General features: G+C 47.1%; 1 protein-coding gene across 1 annotated transcript in view; it reads left to right on the forward strand.

Moving 5' to 3' along the window:
- The first annotated feature begins 2,621 nt into the window (after positions 1 to 2,621).
- PELI2 (pellino E3 ubiquitin protein ligase family member 2) overlaps positions 2,622 to 13,882 on the forward strand; it is a 64,979-nt gene continuing 53,718 nt past the window's right edge. The window contains exon 1 of the mRNA XM_027719738.2: positions 2,622 to 2,823. Coding sequence (XP_027575539.1) covers positions 2,747 to 2,823 — 77 coding nt within the window. The 5' untranslated portion in view covers positions 2,622 to 2,746. The remainder of the gene's footprint in view (positions 2,824 to 13,882) is intronic.

Genomic DNA, 13,882 nt, shown 5'->3' on the forward strand with positions numbered 1-13,882 from the left:
CTCAAAAGCCACGCTGAGCCATCCTGAATCCGAAAACACAAGATATTTTGAGCTGAAAAACAGCAGAATGCAGCTGTGGGGATATTTCTCAATTATTTCAATGGGTTTGGGGAAAAATGCCAGCCAAGTGTTGCTCGCACCAGTTGCAAAAGGAATGTTTGGAGCTGGAGGGAATAGCAGTGCTGGGATTTGGGGCTGTAGTCTGTGTGGGTCAGGGAGCTGTGCAACGTTCAGCAAAGCTGCTCCCTCCTCCTGGCTCTGCTTCATCAGCCAAAAATTTAAAAAATTTAAAAATCAAACAATTAAAAGCGTGTTTCCAGCGCTGGGAGCAATTGGTCCTCTTGGAATTGAAATGAGAAAAGCTACAATTTGGGAGGAAAAGACCAGCAGTCCTTAAAACACCTTGTGGGGCTCATCTTCCCTCTTCACTTGTCAGCCTAAAACACCCCGTGGGGAGGTACAGAATGAAGGGATTGGGCATGAACAAATGAAGCACATTTCCAAGGAAAAAAATAATGGATCAGCCCAGGCTCAGGGGTTATTTCACAGTCTCCCACCACAGGTACATGACAGGTGTGTGACTCCTTATCCCAGCACAGCTCATCCACCTCCTATGAATAAATCAGATGCAAATATTCCCCAGTGAATCCCGCTGGGCTCTTTTCCCTGCACATTTATTTTTCAGCAATGCAAAGAAGAGCATCTTCCCTATTTAATTTTTTTCCTCAGCATTGCAAACGAGCACATTTTCTGAATTTATCTTTTTTTTTCAGCAATGCAAACCAGTGCATTTGCTGTATTTAATAATTTCTGCATTTCTGTGTTTAATGACAGCAAACGTACTGGTTTGTGTGCAGAAAAAAATAGGTTTGGCCAAAGGGTGCAGAACCTTGTGGTTGTGAACTTTGTGTGTAAAATTCTGTGCAACTTTTCCCTCTTCTACAAAAAAGCTCAATGTTAAAAAATGAAAAAGTGGGAGAAAGAAGCAAAATCAGATCTTCCAGGTCCTTCCTCATCCCTCCATCCCCACACGGGGCCGGGGGAGCAGCAGAAGATGCTCCAAATCCAGCCACGTTTGACTTATGGAAGCCCAGCTGAGCTGTTTGGGAGCAGTTCTTGGAAAAGTATTGGAAGTTTGTTTGCCACGTGAAGGCCAAGCTACTCTGAAGGTCTTGCTTTCAGGGGAGAAATGGAGAAGTCGAAGAGGATGCAGCCGGGAGGTTTGTTTTTCACACCGTTTTCGGGGATGTATTTGTGTTCTCTGACAGTGACTTACAGCCCGGCTTTCTTTTCTATTTTGTTAGAGCAATAAAGAAGATAAATCTGCAATAATTCAGGTCCCTGTCTTTAATAAAATCTTGTCTTCTTCACACAGCCCCTGGGAAGATCTCCATTGTGTGGCCCTGCGAGATTGGTCTGGTTTTTCCATTTCACCTCTTCACCAGAACGACAGAAAAATAACATTACTGGGGAAAATTAATAGCTAAATACAATTTCGGGCGGAGGGAAAGCTTTCAGCAGGAGGAATGGGACTTGATCCTGGGTCTGACTGTGCCAGCTCATACAAGGCTCCTTGGGAAAGGCCAGGAGCAGCGTGGTGGATGCTGAGATTACTTTTGTCTTTGTTAGTGGCTTGGAGACCCCCAATACTGGCTAATGAGGATTTCTATCCTCGACCTTGATCAATGTCAAGCCAATCTTTGTTGGTTTGGGGCTTTAGTCTGGTACAGAGGACAAAGGAGGAGAGAAGGGAGTGCTGGGGGAGACACTGGGGGGAGAAAATCCTTGGAAATCATAGAACGGTTTGGGTTGGAAAGGACCTTCAAGACCACTGAAGAACAAAGGGGGTGGGGGCATTTCTGTACCCCCAGAAGGAGACAGTGGACAGAAGGGGTTGGAAGGTGGGCTCTGTGGGTCCTGCCACATGCAGGCATGGGAGACAGGGGAGCGGCCCTTCCCCAGCCACAAGTGCAGAAGCTGATGGTGCCCCATTGCTGGAGACCACATGGAAGGCGCAGTAGATGGGGGTGGTCCAAGCCCCCTCCCGCTGGGGCAGGAGGTGACCCAGGAGCTCCAGGGGGAACCCAGAGCACCACAGATCTCCAAAGGCGCGGGGAGGTGATGTAGAACCCGCGGCACAGACGAGAAGAGACCCAGCCCCGCAGGTGACCTAAACCTGGGTCAGGTGGGGGGGCTGGAGACACCGCTGGGATCTGGACACCCCCAGGTGATGTGGAACGTCACAGGTGATCTGGAACACATCGTGAGGTGACTTAGAACCTCCTTCATCCCCCTCCCGTGATCAGAGCCCCCGGTCCCGCCGGTCCCGCGGGTGCGCGGCCCCTTTAAGAGCGGCTGGGTCCCCTTTACTCTATGTTTACATAACACGGCCGGGCCGTACCACCGCTCGCTGTGCCGAGGGGGGGGGAGGCGCGCGGGAAGGGGGCGGTGCTCTGCGTGGTTCGCTCCGCCCCCTCCACCGGCCATTAATAGGCGTGAGGAGGGCGGGGCCACTTGCCGTGCCCCCCCCGCCTCCCCCGGCGCGGCGGGTTGGTCCGTGCCCGCGCTGGCCCCGCCCCCGTCCCCCCCGCGGTGTAGTGGCCGTTGCTGGCGGCCGCGGGCGCAGAGCGGAGCGGAGCCCGCTCGGGACGCGGCCCCGCGGCGGCGGCGGCTGCCTGGACGGGACGCGAAACGCGACGCGCGGTGGGGGGGCGGCCGTCGGTGCGACCGCAGCGGCGGCGGCCCCATGTTTTCGCCCAGCCAGGAGGAGCTGTGCGCGCTGAACAAGGAGCCCGTCAAGTACGGGGAGCTGGTGGTGCTGGGGTGAGCGCTGGGCAGGGGAGCCGGGGTTGCGGGGGCGGGGGGGGGGATGGAGGGGGGAGCGGCGGGGGCTTCCCCCCCTCTTTTCTCTCAGTGTCTCCCCCCCGCTCTTTCCCCTCGGGTGGCTCGGCGCTGTGAGGGAGAGCTCGGAGGTGGAAGGGTGGCGGGGGGTGGGAACGAGGGGGTGATTCCCGCCTTCCCACCGCCCGAGCGCGCGGAGCCGCCGTTGGGGGGCGAGGGGGGTCCCGGTGTGTGCGGGGAGCGGTCAGAGGAGGGGGGGGGGGTCCCGGTGCCTGAGGGGATCGGGGAGGGATGAAGGGGGGGGGTCCAGGCTGCTGAGGGTATCGCGGGGGTATTGAGGGGGACTCGCGGTGCCCGAGGAGAGAAGGGGGTGTCCCGGTGCCCGAGGGCAGCGCGCGGCGCGGCCGTTGCCGGTCCCGGTGCCCGAGGGCGGAACGGGCGGAGCGGGGACCGGCGGCTCCCGGGGACGGGGACGGGGGGGGGATGTCGCGGCGGGTTTGGGGAAGAAGAAGAAGAAGAAACTTGGTGCGGGGCTCCGCGTTATGACACACAGACACCCCCTCCCCTCTCCCCGTCCCTCCGGCGGCGCTGCCGCCGTGTGAGCCCGCCCGGCTCCGGGAGACGGCGTCCTCCTTGCAGATGGCAGGGGAGAGATGACTTTGGAACGAGGGGGAGAGGCGCGGGGTGAGGGGGAGGAGGAGGCGGAGAAGGAGGGTGAAGTGCTTATATTCAGATTCGTAGTGGAAATGTTTATTTTCTCGGCTTGATATGGATCTTAAAGTAATCCGCTTGGCATTACGCTGTTGCCCTGCTGTTAGAGCTCGCCGAGCGCCGCGGAAGCAGATGAGGGAGAAGCGTCTAAGCCGCGCTTGCTGAGAGCCCTTCTGAACCCTTAGAAGAGATGCTTAATTCTGATACTTTAACGCGTGGAAACGTATGGTTAATGGGATAATTTTTATACATAAACACAGCAGAGAGGTTTCGAGCCAGAGGCAGAACAGCTTCAGCCTTCCCCCCCAACCCCCCCAGAATCTGGTACATGTTTGCTGCAAGGTCGTGGGAAACCCTGTTCTGGCTTCTTAGGGATTTTTGTTTTGTTTTGGTCGAGTCGTTTCAGAAAGAGCTGCGTTCACCTCTGCGGAACAACTGTTTGGAAAAGAGCAGCCCAGGATGGGTACTCGTATCCGACAGTGCACCTTTTTTCCTTAAGGGATGCTGAATGTTTCCTGTCACGAGACCGGGTCAAGATGCAGTTACCGGGGAATAAAATACAGCTGCTCCCACGAACGTGGCGTAGCTGGTACTTGAAATCCTTGAATTTAAGTCACTCGATTCGTGAGAAATAACCATATCACACTAAATTTAATAAAGAAATGTTCTTAGTGTTTCAGCTGTGGAAATGGAGGGTGAGCTCAGCTGTGCAACACTGTCTCTGACAATAAAGTCATAGTATAATGCTGAATCTTTAATTAAATTAGAGTGCATAAATTGATGTTGTGCTGCAGAGGCTCTTTGTGCACAGCTGGAAGCATTTTCCTTTCTGTTGCCCTACTATTTTTAGCAGCAGTTGAAAGTACAGAAGTATGAAATGTTTTGGCTCTGATCTTAACCTGGCAAAGTCTGGTGTGCTCTGCCTTTAATATGGGAACCCATTGATCTCTGCTTATCGGTTCTCCCGGGGTCTTGATCTTCACTGTGTGTGTTGAAACATGCCAGTGAAATTTAAATAAACTTCATATGGCTCAGTTTAGGTCGTGTTTGAGTTTCAGCTGTTCTGTGGAACTGCTGAGGTTACATCTCCTGAGGTGTAACACGTACTGGAAAAGCAAACAGACCCTCCTGTCCCTGCAGTGCAGTCGGGAACAAGAAGTCTGTGAACGGGGAGCTGAGTCTCTCTGGTCACTGCGCTGAAACAATGGGGCATTTGCTGTCACCGCTCACACAACGTGCTTGGGAGCCGGGATGTGGGAATAGGGAGACATGATGGAAGCAGTCCAGGAAATTCCATGACTTCAGGAACGGTGTTTTTTCATTTTTTGAACCGAAGACGGGGGATTTAAGATCCATTTGCCACTTCAGGAGTTGATTAGTGCGTGTCCTATCGGAGATATCTTGAATGTTGTCTGTAGTGCCATAAATAATGCAAACGTATCTCTCTCTCTCTTTGGTGACTCAACATTTGTGACTAGGAACTCTTGGAACGGCTTAAGCATCTGTTCGGCGGGCTAAAAAAACCTCTTAATACCTGTTTTGTATTAAAATCTTGTAATCTGGAGCTTGATTTAAATAAGACAGTGTAAGTCTGCTCTCCTCCCCGTAGTGAAACCGAGACCTGGGGACTGGCAGAAGCGAAGCAGCTCCTCTTACAACTGCCTGATTAAAATTGATAGCGCAGCCTCGAAGCTAGATTTGAAAAGAGGAGGGGGGGAAAAAAAAAGCTGTTTTGAGACACTGTGTGGGTTGTTGTTTTTCTGAAAAAAGCCTTGATTGTGATGTTGATGAATAACTTGTGTCTTGAGCTGCGAGACTTTTAAATTAGGTGGTGAAAAGGGTGACGAACAAAGGAATTGGCACACCTGGCAAGCTGCTGAGAGTCCTGTTTTTAAGATGACAAAACTTTCCCTTTATCTTTTGCTCTTACTCTGTCTCAGCAGTATTAAAGCGAGGTTGTTGACCTTTAAATCAAGGGGGGGAGGCGGTTGTTTTTTTTTTTTTTTGGCATTAGGTGGTTCTCCCACCAGGACACGTTGCTGTGATGTCTCGCAGTAGTTTTTGCTCGTCTGCACCTTAACGTGAGCCCAGGTGAAGCCCAGGGCGTTTCACGCCGGTCCTTGCTGCAAACACATTTCCAACAACCTTCTCCCAGCAGCGCGTTGCGTGTCTGCCCTGCCAGTGATGTGGCACTGCGTGTTTGGTCAAGATTTTGCCGAGTTTTACATAATCAATGTTGTAGTGAATAGACACAGTTTATGTAAATCGAGCCAGGCAGGTCAAGATGGCTGGTAAAGAAGAGATCATCTGCTCGATTGTGAATCTGCTTGTAGTACATCTGCTCGTAGCATCATCTGCTCACAAAAGGCTCTGGATTTCTTGGTGGAGCAGAAGCATTCATATTCTAATTTTTTTTGAGGGGGGGGGGAAGAAAAAAAAGCAGCTTTGTTTGAAGTCCTGTCAAAGTAATGGCTCATTATGTATTTCTTGGAACGCGTGGCTGGAGGGAGCTGAGGAGATGCTGAATGCGGTAACAAGTACCTGAACAGTGTCTCGGTGTCAGTGCATTGTTTGTCGGTAGCTTTTGTTTGACTTGTCTGGTATCTTGTTGACATCTTGAGGTGTGTCCTGTCCCCTTCCTCCCGGTGCCCCTTTGTCCCCAGCTCTGAACTGTGCTCTGATGACTTTATTCCACGTGTCCTTCAGGCCTGGCTTTGTTCCTGTGTGGGAGCTGGTCCCTGGTGCAGAAGGTGCTGTCACTGAAGGCAGGTGTCAGTGGCCTGGTGCCCTTAAATCCCCCTTCCTTTGGGACTGGGTGGTGTCCATGGGCAGCTGTGGCCTCGCAGAAAACTCACTTGATTAAAAAGATGTAAGTTGAAGGAGGAACACCAAAGACATGAGTGTTTGCCAATGGCTGAGTTCTCCAGCAGTGAAAGATTTCGTACCTGACATTGGATATTTTGACTGTTGTATTGCAGCCAGTTTTGAGGGGTTTGGATGGGGTTTCTAATAGCTGTGTGCACATAAATGGAATGTTCCTTACTAATCAAACATTTCTGTTTGCTACTCATTAGCAAGGAGGTGCAACCTGATGCATCCTCAGCTGAGGAGCCCTCTGTCTTACAGGCTTAATGGGTTTTGCAGTATCTAATACATTTTTTTATCTAACTAGACAAAATTCTAAGGGCTGTCCCTTAGTGTTGTTACAGTGGTCACTTTGGGATTGCTGTCAACATTTTGTATGTAAATTTTCCGTTGTCAACCATTAAAATAAATGAATTGGTAAACTGGGAGGCCTCAGGCCCAAAGGAGCTGCTGTGAATTGTGTGAGTTTTGTTTAATGTGGACTGTTGAACAACCTCAAATAAACAGGCTGTAGTTCTGCTTAAATTTAACCTTTTGAGAAAAGCAGAATAAAAGGTTGGAGCTTGGAGCCATCTGGTCTAGTGGAAGATGTCCCTGCCCATGGCAGGGGAGTTGGAACTGGATGCTCTTTTATGTCCCAATGTTCCAACCTAACCCATTCAGGGATTCTATGAAAATTCTCACCTATGTTTACAGTGATAAATTCTGTGGTAATTTTTGGGAAGCTGTTCTGATGGATGGACCACTTTATACTTGAAGCAGTTTTAGATCTGAAACAGTCATTCTGTGTTAACCTGAAAGGACCTGCGTTACTAAATTCCTGTTTCTTGTAGTGGCTTTTTCTGACTGATCGAAGTTGCTCCTTCACCGTTACCTCCCTGACAGGGTAAACAAAGTTTCTGAAGAGTTTTCTGTTCATAAGCACATTTCCATTTTTCTTTAAACTTACCTGTTTGGCTTTTCAGGTAACTGTTGTTGCTCTTTTGCTGTGCAGTTCACGAGGAAGCTGATGCAGCTTTGCAGTGGTGTTGACAAATGCAGACATAACGTGGTGTCTCTGCTTGTCCTTGACAGCTCTTTGCTGCTTCTTATGAACTGAAGGCAGAGGGATCCTGGCTGTGGAATTAAATTGGGGTCCTAGTTTGCACATGGATGGATTTGTTGCCTGATAGCAAGCTGAGGCTTTGCTTAACGATTTTTGAATTTTTATGCACTTAATGGTGTAGGTATATTGGTGAAGCTGCTTGGGTGACTCAGGTTCTGCTTTTAAGCCTTATTTAAAAATGTACTTTAGTTTCATTTAAAGGAGCAACTGTAGCGATAACGGGAGGCACCCCTTAAATACCTTCAAGGTCAGGATTCTCTTGGAGAATCACTGGCTCCAGCAGTTGCTGCTGTTCTGGAGAAATGGATTTTTTTTTTTATTATTTGATATTGGCAATGGCTTCTTGGAGACCTTTATGCCTCGTGCTCAGTTTATGGTGGGTCTTACATGCTGCACATTGAGACTGTGTGGTCAGGGGCAGTTCAGAACTTGCAAGTAGATTAATCAAACACCAGAAGTATTGTGTCTGAATAGAACATTAACTGCAGTGTAGAAAAACATAGCAGAAAGGATTATATTTGAGGAAAGATTTGTGGATTTTTCAGTGAAAGCTTGTGCATGGCTGGATAGAGCAAAGGTTTTGCTTCGTTTGAGCTGAGAAAGAAAACATACTCAAGTTGGTTTTCTGCAACTCTCCTATTCCTTGGAGTACTTTTGACTTTCTCTGAGTGCAGATTTGTATCCAGCTGTAGGCTTTATTCACAGCATCTCAGTACCCATGTAAAATCAAGAGAGCAGAAACGTCAGACTCCAGAAGCTAAAATCTATATTTGTTGAAGCAAATCAGAGCATCAAACATCTGCATGTTTAATGTTTGTTCTAAAAAGGAAGCTGAGTGCCTTCTGGAAGTTAAACTAATCCCCTTGGCGTGTACAGGCAGGAGGTCACACATGTGGAAACAGAAGACTAAGGGGATTTTTTTCTTAATATATGGAAAACAGACAGTTTACTCTGAGTAAACAAGTCTGAGAAATGTAAGACTTTGTTGCCTTTGATGCAGTTGTTGTGTAGAACCAAGTAGCTGCTCCTTTCCCATCGTGGCAGAATCAGGGATTCATAGTTTTCCATTTTCAGCTGAAATTTATAAGTGGGTAAATACTGTGGAAAGTCCACTTGGCTCTGCTTTAAAATATGCGTATAAACCTAGAAATGACTTTCTAGGCTGCTGAGATTTGTTTTTTGTTGCTGAAAGCAGTATCTTCCTTAAGCTATTTCACGCTCCTTCTTAACAACAAGCTGTTTTACAACTGTGATTACAAGGTTGCTTGGGAACCGATTTTCCCTAAGAATTCAGGAACTTTTTATTATCCAGTTCAAAACCAAGTTATGGCTGGTTTATTCCCATTTATTATGGAGCTAATGCTGCTCTCTAACTTGCTCAGTGGTGATAACAGGTATCAGTGCAGTTTTTGAGAAGATACAACCTTCTCCTGTGCTCTCAGCTTAACGGGGAGGTGTGTGAGTGTGGTACACCTCTGAGCCTGGGTGCCTTGCTGAAGGTGTAGGGTTTGTTCACGAGTTCAAAGTGCCAGCAGAGAAGTTTTACAGCTGTTTGCAAAATACTACAGAGGTGCCTGTAGGCACCTGCTGTTTAGGGAGGCTTGTCTTGTGTTGTATTTCCTGCTGGCGTTGTCTGCACGTGCTTTGGCTCTGAGTTTGTCCTGGGTGGCTTTGGCTGATACAGGTATGAAACCTTCCAAAGACGACTCCTCTAGGTTTTTAGTTGCAGTTCTGCTTTTTGTTTAGTAGAAATGCTTCTCATGGTGCGATCTAGAGTTGTGTCTGGTTATTCTGCACTGTCACACTTGTGGCTTATTTGCCCTGTGGTCAGCAAGGCAAGTAAAGCAGAGGAGGATTTGGTCTGAGCTCCCAGCAGGATCTCTAGCTGGTTTCCAGTGTACTTTGTGCTGTCAAATCCTTTTTCACTTGTACTGTTTGATACCCTAAATCTCATTTGTGTTGAGGATGCTTTTCCTTTTACCAACAGAAATCCTTGTTTATTCTTGCTCTGTCCCAAGGTCACCACTGAAAACCTTGCATGTGACTTGTGTTTGAACTCTGAGGGACAGGGATGGGAATGCTGGCATGGAAAGCATGCCTGCTTCCAGAGACTTCTAAAGGCAAAGCTGCTCATTTTGTTTGTTTTATAAAGACATCACTTGTGGTGCCCTTGCATTTTTCACTTGTCACCTGCATATTCTAATACCATGTTGAAGGGGCCTTGCTTTTTCTTTAGATGCCTTTTTTCCTTCTTGACAAGATGCAGTTCAGAGTCTTATGCCTCTTATTTTGGCATCATATTTTTTTTTTAGCCATCTCCTGGTGTAGCTTTATGCAGGTCAGTCCTGGGGCTTGAGTTCACAGTGACATTCACGTACTTTGGGGGACCAGTTCGTGACTTGTGTGACAAACTGTAAGTAACAGCTGGGATTAGACTGTTTAAATCCTATTACTCGGTCGCCTGGAATAGTCTCGGTCCTCGTGTTAAGCAAGGAGTACAGTGAGGAGCAGTGGGGGTTCCAAGGCAGTGGATTAGTGTGCTCTGAGGGCAGGGCAGGAGCTGGGGCAGCGCTGCCCCAGCCCTTCAGCTGTGGTGCAGCATCCTGCATCCTCCCTGGATGGCCAGATGTGCAGTTAAGCTTGTCATGTCACCTCTTTGCAGATAACTCTCTGACTGGGTCTCTGTGGTGTTGATGGCTGTATGATGGGGCCCTTCTGGTTATGGGATTGAAAACCAAAGACAGACCAGGGAAGAACAGCAGGGAGTAAACTGTTTGTAGGGTTTTCTTGATGTCTGAGTAGGCATGGTGGTGCTGGGAGTTCAGCACTCAGACTAAGCCTTCTTTAGGTTTGACTAAGAAACATGAACAGCACTTGTTGTCTGGAGCTAACAGAGCTCAGGATACAAGAAGACAGTCCTTGGAAAAGACAAGTGAAGCTACAGCAGTTGTAATATAAATATTCAGTCTTTGAAGATGTTTTCCTGAGGGGCTGTGGGGCAGGAGGACACGGGGTTTTAGTGTGATTGGGCTGTGAGTGGTGTGTGAACAAGGTGACACTGGACTTGCATTGTCTAACAATGCTTCTGCAATTACATTTTCTGACTAGTGTAACCTCTGTTCCTGAAAACAGCAAGTATCAGCTATCTTGCAATGAAGTTTTGTGCAGTTCTTCATATCCCAGTGTTGGAAGCCCTGGGAGGTGACTGGGAAGCACGTGTGCAGCTGAGTGGTACAGCAGCTGTTGGCTCATGGTGCAGATAGAGTAATTCAGCTAAAAGCTTTCCTCTGTTCCACAACAGAAATGTCATCTGGCTGAAACGTATTATGAACAGCAGTTGTGCAAATGGATACAGACAACACCTCCAATGCTGGAGAGTTCCTTGTATTAGAAGCAAAGTGGTTTGGAGATGAGCTCTGTTTGATGAGGTGTGATAGGAAGGTGCTGATGGCTGAAGGACCTATCAGGCATTGCTGCTCTCTCAATAGCAGTTTGTTCTTCCTGCAGGGAGGGAAAGCAGGCAGGCTCTGTTTTGTGCTTCTGGAGGTAATTTGCTTTAGATGGGTTTTTTCCTCATTTAACAGTATAATTTTTAATACTGGGCATAGGCATAGTGACCTCGCTGTAGATACAACTTGGGTGCTTCAAGGAGGGTGAAGTAGATGTGGACTGTTCCTAATCTATGTATAAGGTGGCTTCCTGTGCTAGGGAATGAGGAATGTGTCCTCACTAAGTGTTTGTCAATAAAGACCTAATGTTCTTGTGTCATATTTATTGGTTATGTTAACTGTGATATAGCTACATTGCTGTGCAGCAACTAATTGTATTTAACAGAGGTGCAAGCAGTCAGTGTGACAAATACTGCTGTAAAATGTTAGTTTGCTGTGCTGCAAATTGTCCTGAGGAATGGGGACAGGCAGGAAAAAATTAGAAACAGCTGGCCCATAGTAGGTTAAAAGGAGAAAGCCAAGAAGCATTATGGTTGTCTCCTTGAGTATTGTAATATTAACTGATCACTGCTGTTGCAAAATTCTCTTTTTACTCTCTTTACATTCAAGGAATTGAGGACAAAGTAGTGTTGGCAGAGTCCTTCTCTCTGATAAATTTTTTTTTTTTTTAACTTTTTGAAACACTTATTGAACTGTAGTGATGTGCTTAGTAGGCTTTCAAATTACTCTTCACCCACGAACGTGTGCTGTCTTTTAGAATCCAGTAAGTTCATAAACTGTCATGAAACAATTTTATTCTTCAAAGTGGATGGCTTTAGTCATACCTCGTCCAACAGGTAGGCTTCAAACTTGGGAGATGTATCCTCTTAGGACATGGGAATTTCATGGATGAAGGCAAAGTGGTACTGACTGTGAAGACAATTAGTCACTGTATGAAAGTAAACAAATTGAAGCTGTAAAAGCTTAAATCTCTGCTTGGGTATTACAAATAAACTGGAGACCAAGTGTGCAAACCCTCCAGCACGTGCCCTGAGGAAGAGTGAAAGCACTGTTTAGTCTGGACACAGAAGTTAATGGGCTGAAACTTTGATATAAGCACAGCTGTATTTCTTCACGTGCAGCAGCATGATTGTTGGTGTCTGATTTAGGGATGGTGGAGCCACAGCCTTTGAAACAGGAGCAGTGTGTGTATGTCCTCCTTTCACAGGAAAGGCTGAGCTGTTGACAGATCCCAGGAGCTCCGTGGTTCCTGCTTCCAGGCACATCCTGTGGCAGGTTCAGTGCCTCGCAGAGTGACTGTGGGGTTTTATGGAACACTGATTAATAAACCAAAGTGTTACTGTACTTCCAACTTGCCTTCCTCCTAGTCCATGTTTGACCTCTGAGAGCAAATACTGTGCAGCTCAATACTTGGATTAAAAATCATTTTGATGTTGAAGAGAAATCTCTCAGACTAGATGGGATTCATTACCTTGTGCTTGCCCTAACCTTTCTGCTAACAGATGTGTAATACCCACTTGGAATTGCTTTCTGAATCTTAAAATTTGCTGGAGTAGTTTCCCAGTGCATCAGGAAGTGAGTTTTGATTCATGATTTTAGATTTTAGTGTGTGGCCTTTTGTCCTGGGCTGTGGGCATGAAGTCCCATTCCAGAACGACCAGTGTGTGCTGGGAGAGGTTGCAGTGCTTTGCTGCAGGGCTGCAGTGGAAACAGAGGATTTCTTCCCTCCTAAGAGTGTTCCCTCATCCGACTCTGCCAGAAGATTTAATTAAATGTGCTGTCAATACCTCGGTGGACTTTGCCAAAAAACTACCAGCAAATGAAGCAAATGGAACAATTTTCATAATTTTCACAAGTACTTTCTTAACTAACCTTTTTTGGTAGTGAATTCCTGCACTCATTTAAAGGCTGTGATAGAGCTTTCCCAAAAGCTCTGGGTATGTTCTTCCTTTTGCCTATGAAAGATAAATAAGCTGTATTTTCAGTATTTTCACAGGCTGCTTGCTGTCAGAGCAGAAGAGCTTTAACTTTTGACTTGTGTTTTGTGCCTTACTTTCAGTGTTTGAACACAAAACGCTGCAGTTCCATTGCTGGCTCAGCTGTGCCTTATCTCTTGGGTTGCACAATCCCACTTCCAGCTACAGTACTGGAGTGCCATCCATTGAGTTTTATGGCAAGTTTTGAGTTTCCAGTGTGCAGAGACTGGTGTAATACAGCAAAAAAATCCTTTCCATGTAAGGATGCAGGAAGACTACAAAAAATACAATTCCCTCTGTAAGCAAAGCTGGGGTTTAAGTGATTAGCAGGATCTAAGTCAAGCTCAGTGCACTCTCCTAGTTTATTATGTGCAATGTGACTTTCAAAGCAGGAATTGGCCTCTGGTCAGATATTGCTGGTTTGCACCTTAAGCTCCTTGGAGGAGCCTGGTTTATGTTATGGCTTTGCCTACTGGAAATCTCTCAGCACAGAGAGAACAGTTGTAAAATAATACTTTGCTAAAGGGTAGGCAGATCTCTGAGGCAAAAGTGATTTGCTCTTTCACCTCTGGGCATGAAGGCAGGAAGGAAGGAACTGGATTTGGGGTTGGCTGGGTTCCAGTTGCAGGCTCTATTCAGACCCAAGCCAGAAGGAGTATGGGCTGATTTGTAAGTTTTGGGAGGAGATGACAGTTGAGAAAAACCAGCTGTCTCAGTTTTGCGAACCGATGAAATCAGTTCATAAAAGTGGGGTGCTTTGTGCTGTGCAGAGGTTGAGAAATGCATTAGAGATCAGTTTGTCATGCATAAGTCAAGAGAGCAAAACTCTTAGTTGGGTTAAACTAAGAGATAAGAATGTATGATGCTCTTTAATAGCCAGAAAATAAGTGTATCCATTTGTAAAAACAACAACTCATTCATTGAAACCAGATGTA

This window comes from Pipra filicauda, unplaced genomic scaffold, assembly GCF_003945595.2.
Source record: "Pipra filicauda isolate LSUMZ 115617 unplaced genomic scaffold, ASM394559v2 scaffold508_size1329835_pilon, whole genome shotgun sequence".
NCBI lineage: Eukaryota > Metazoa > Chordata > Aves > Passeriformes > Pipridae > Pipra > Pipra filicauda.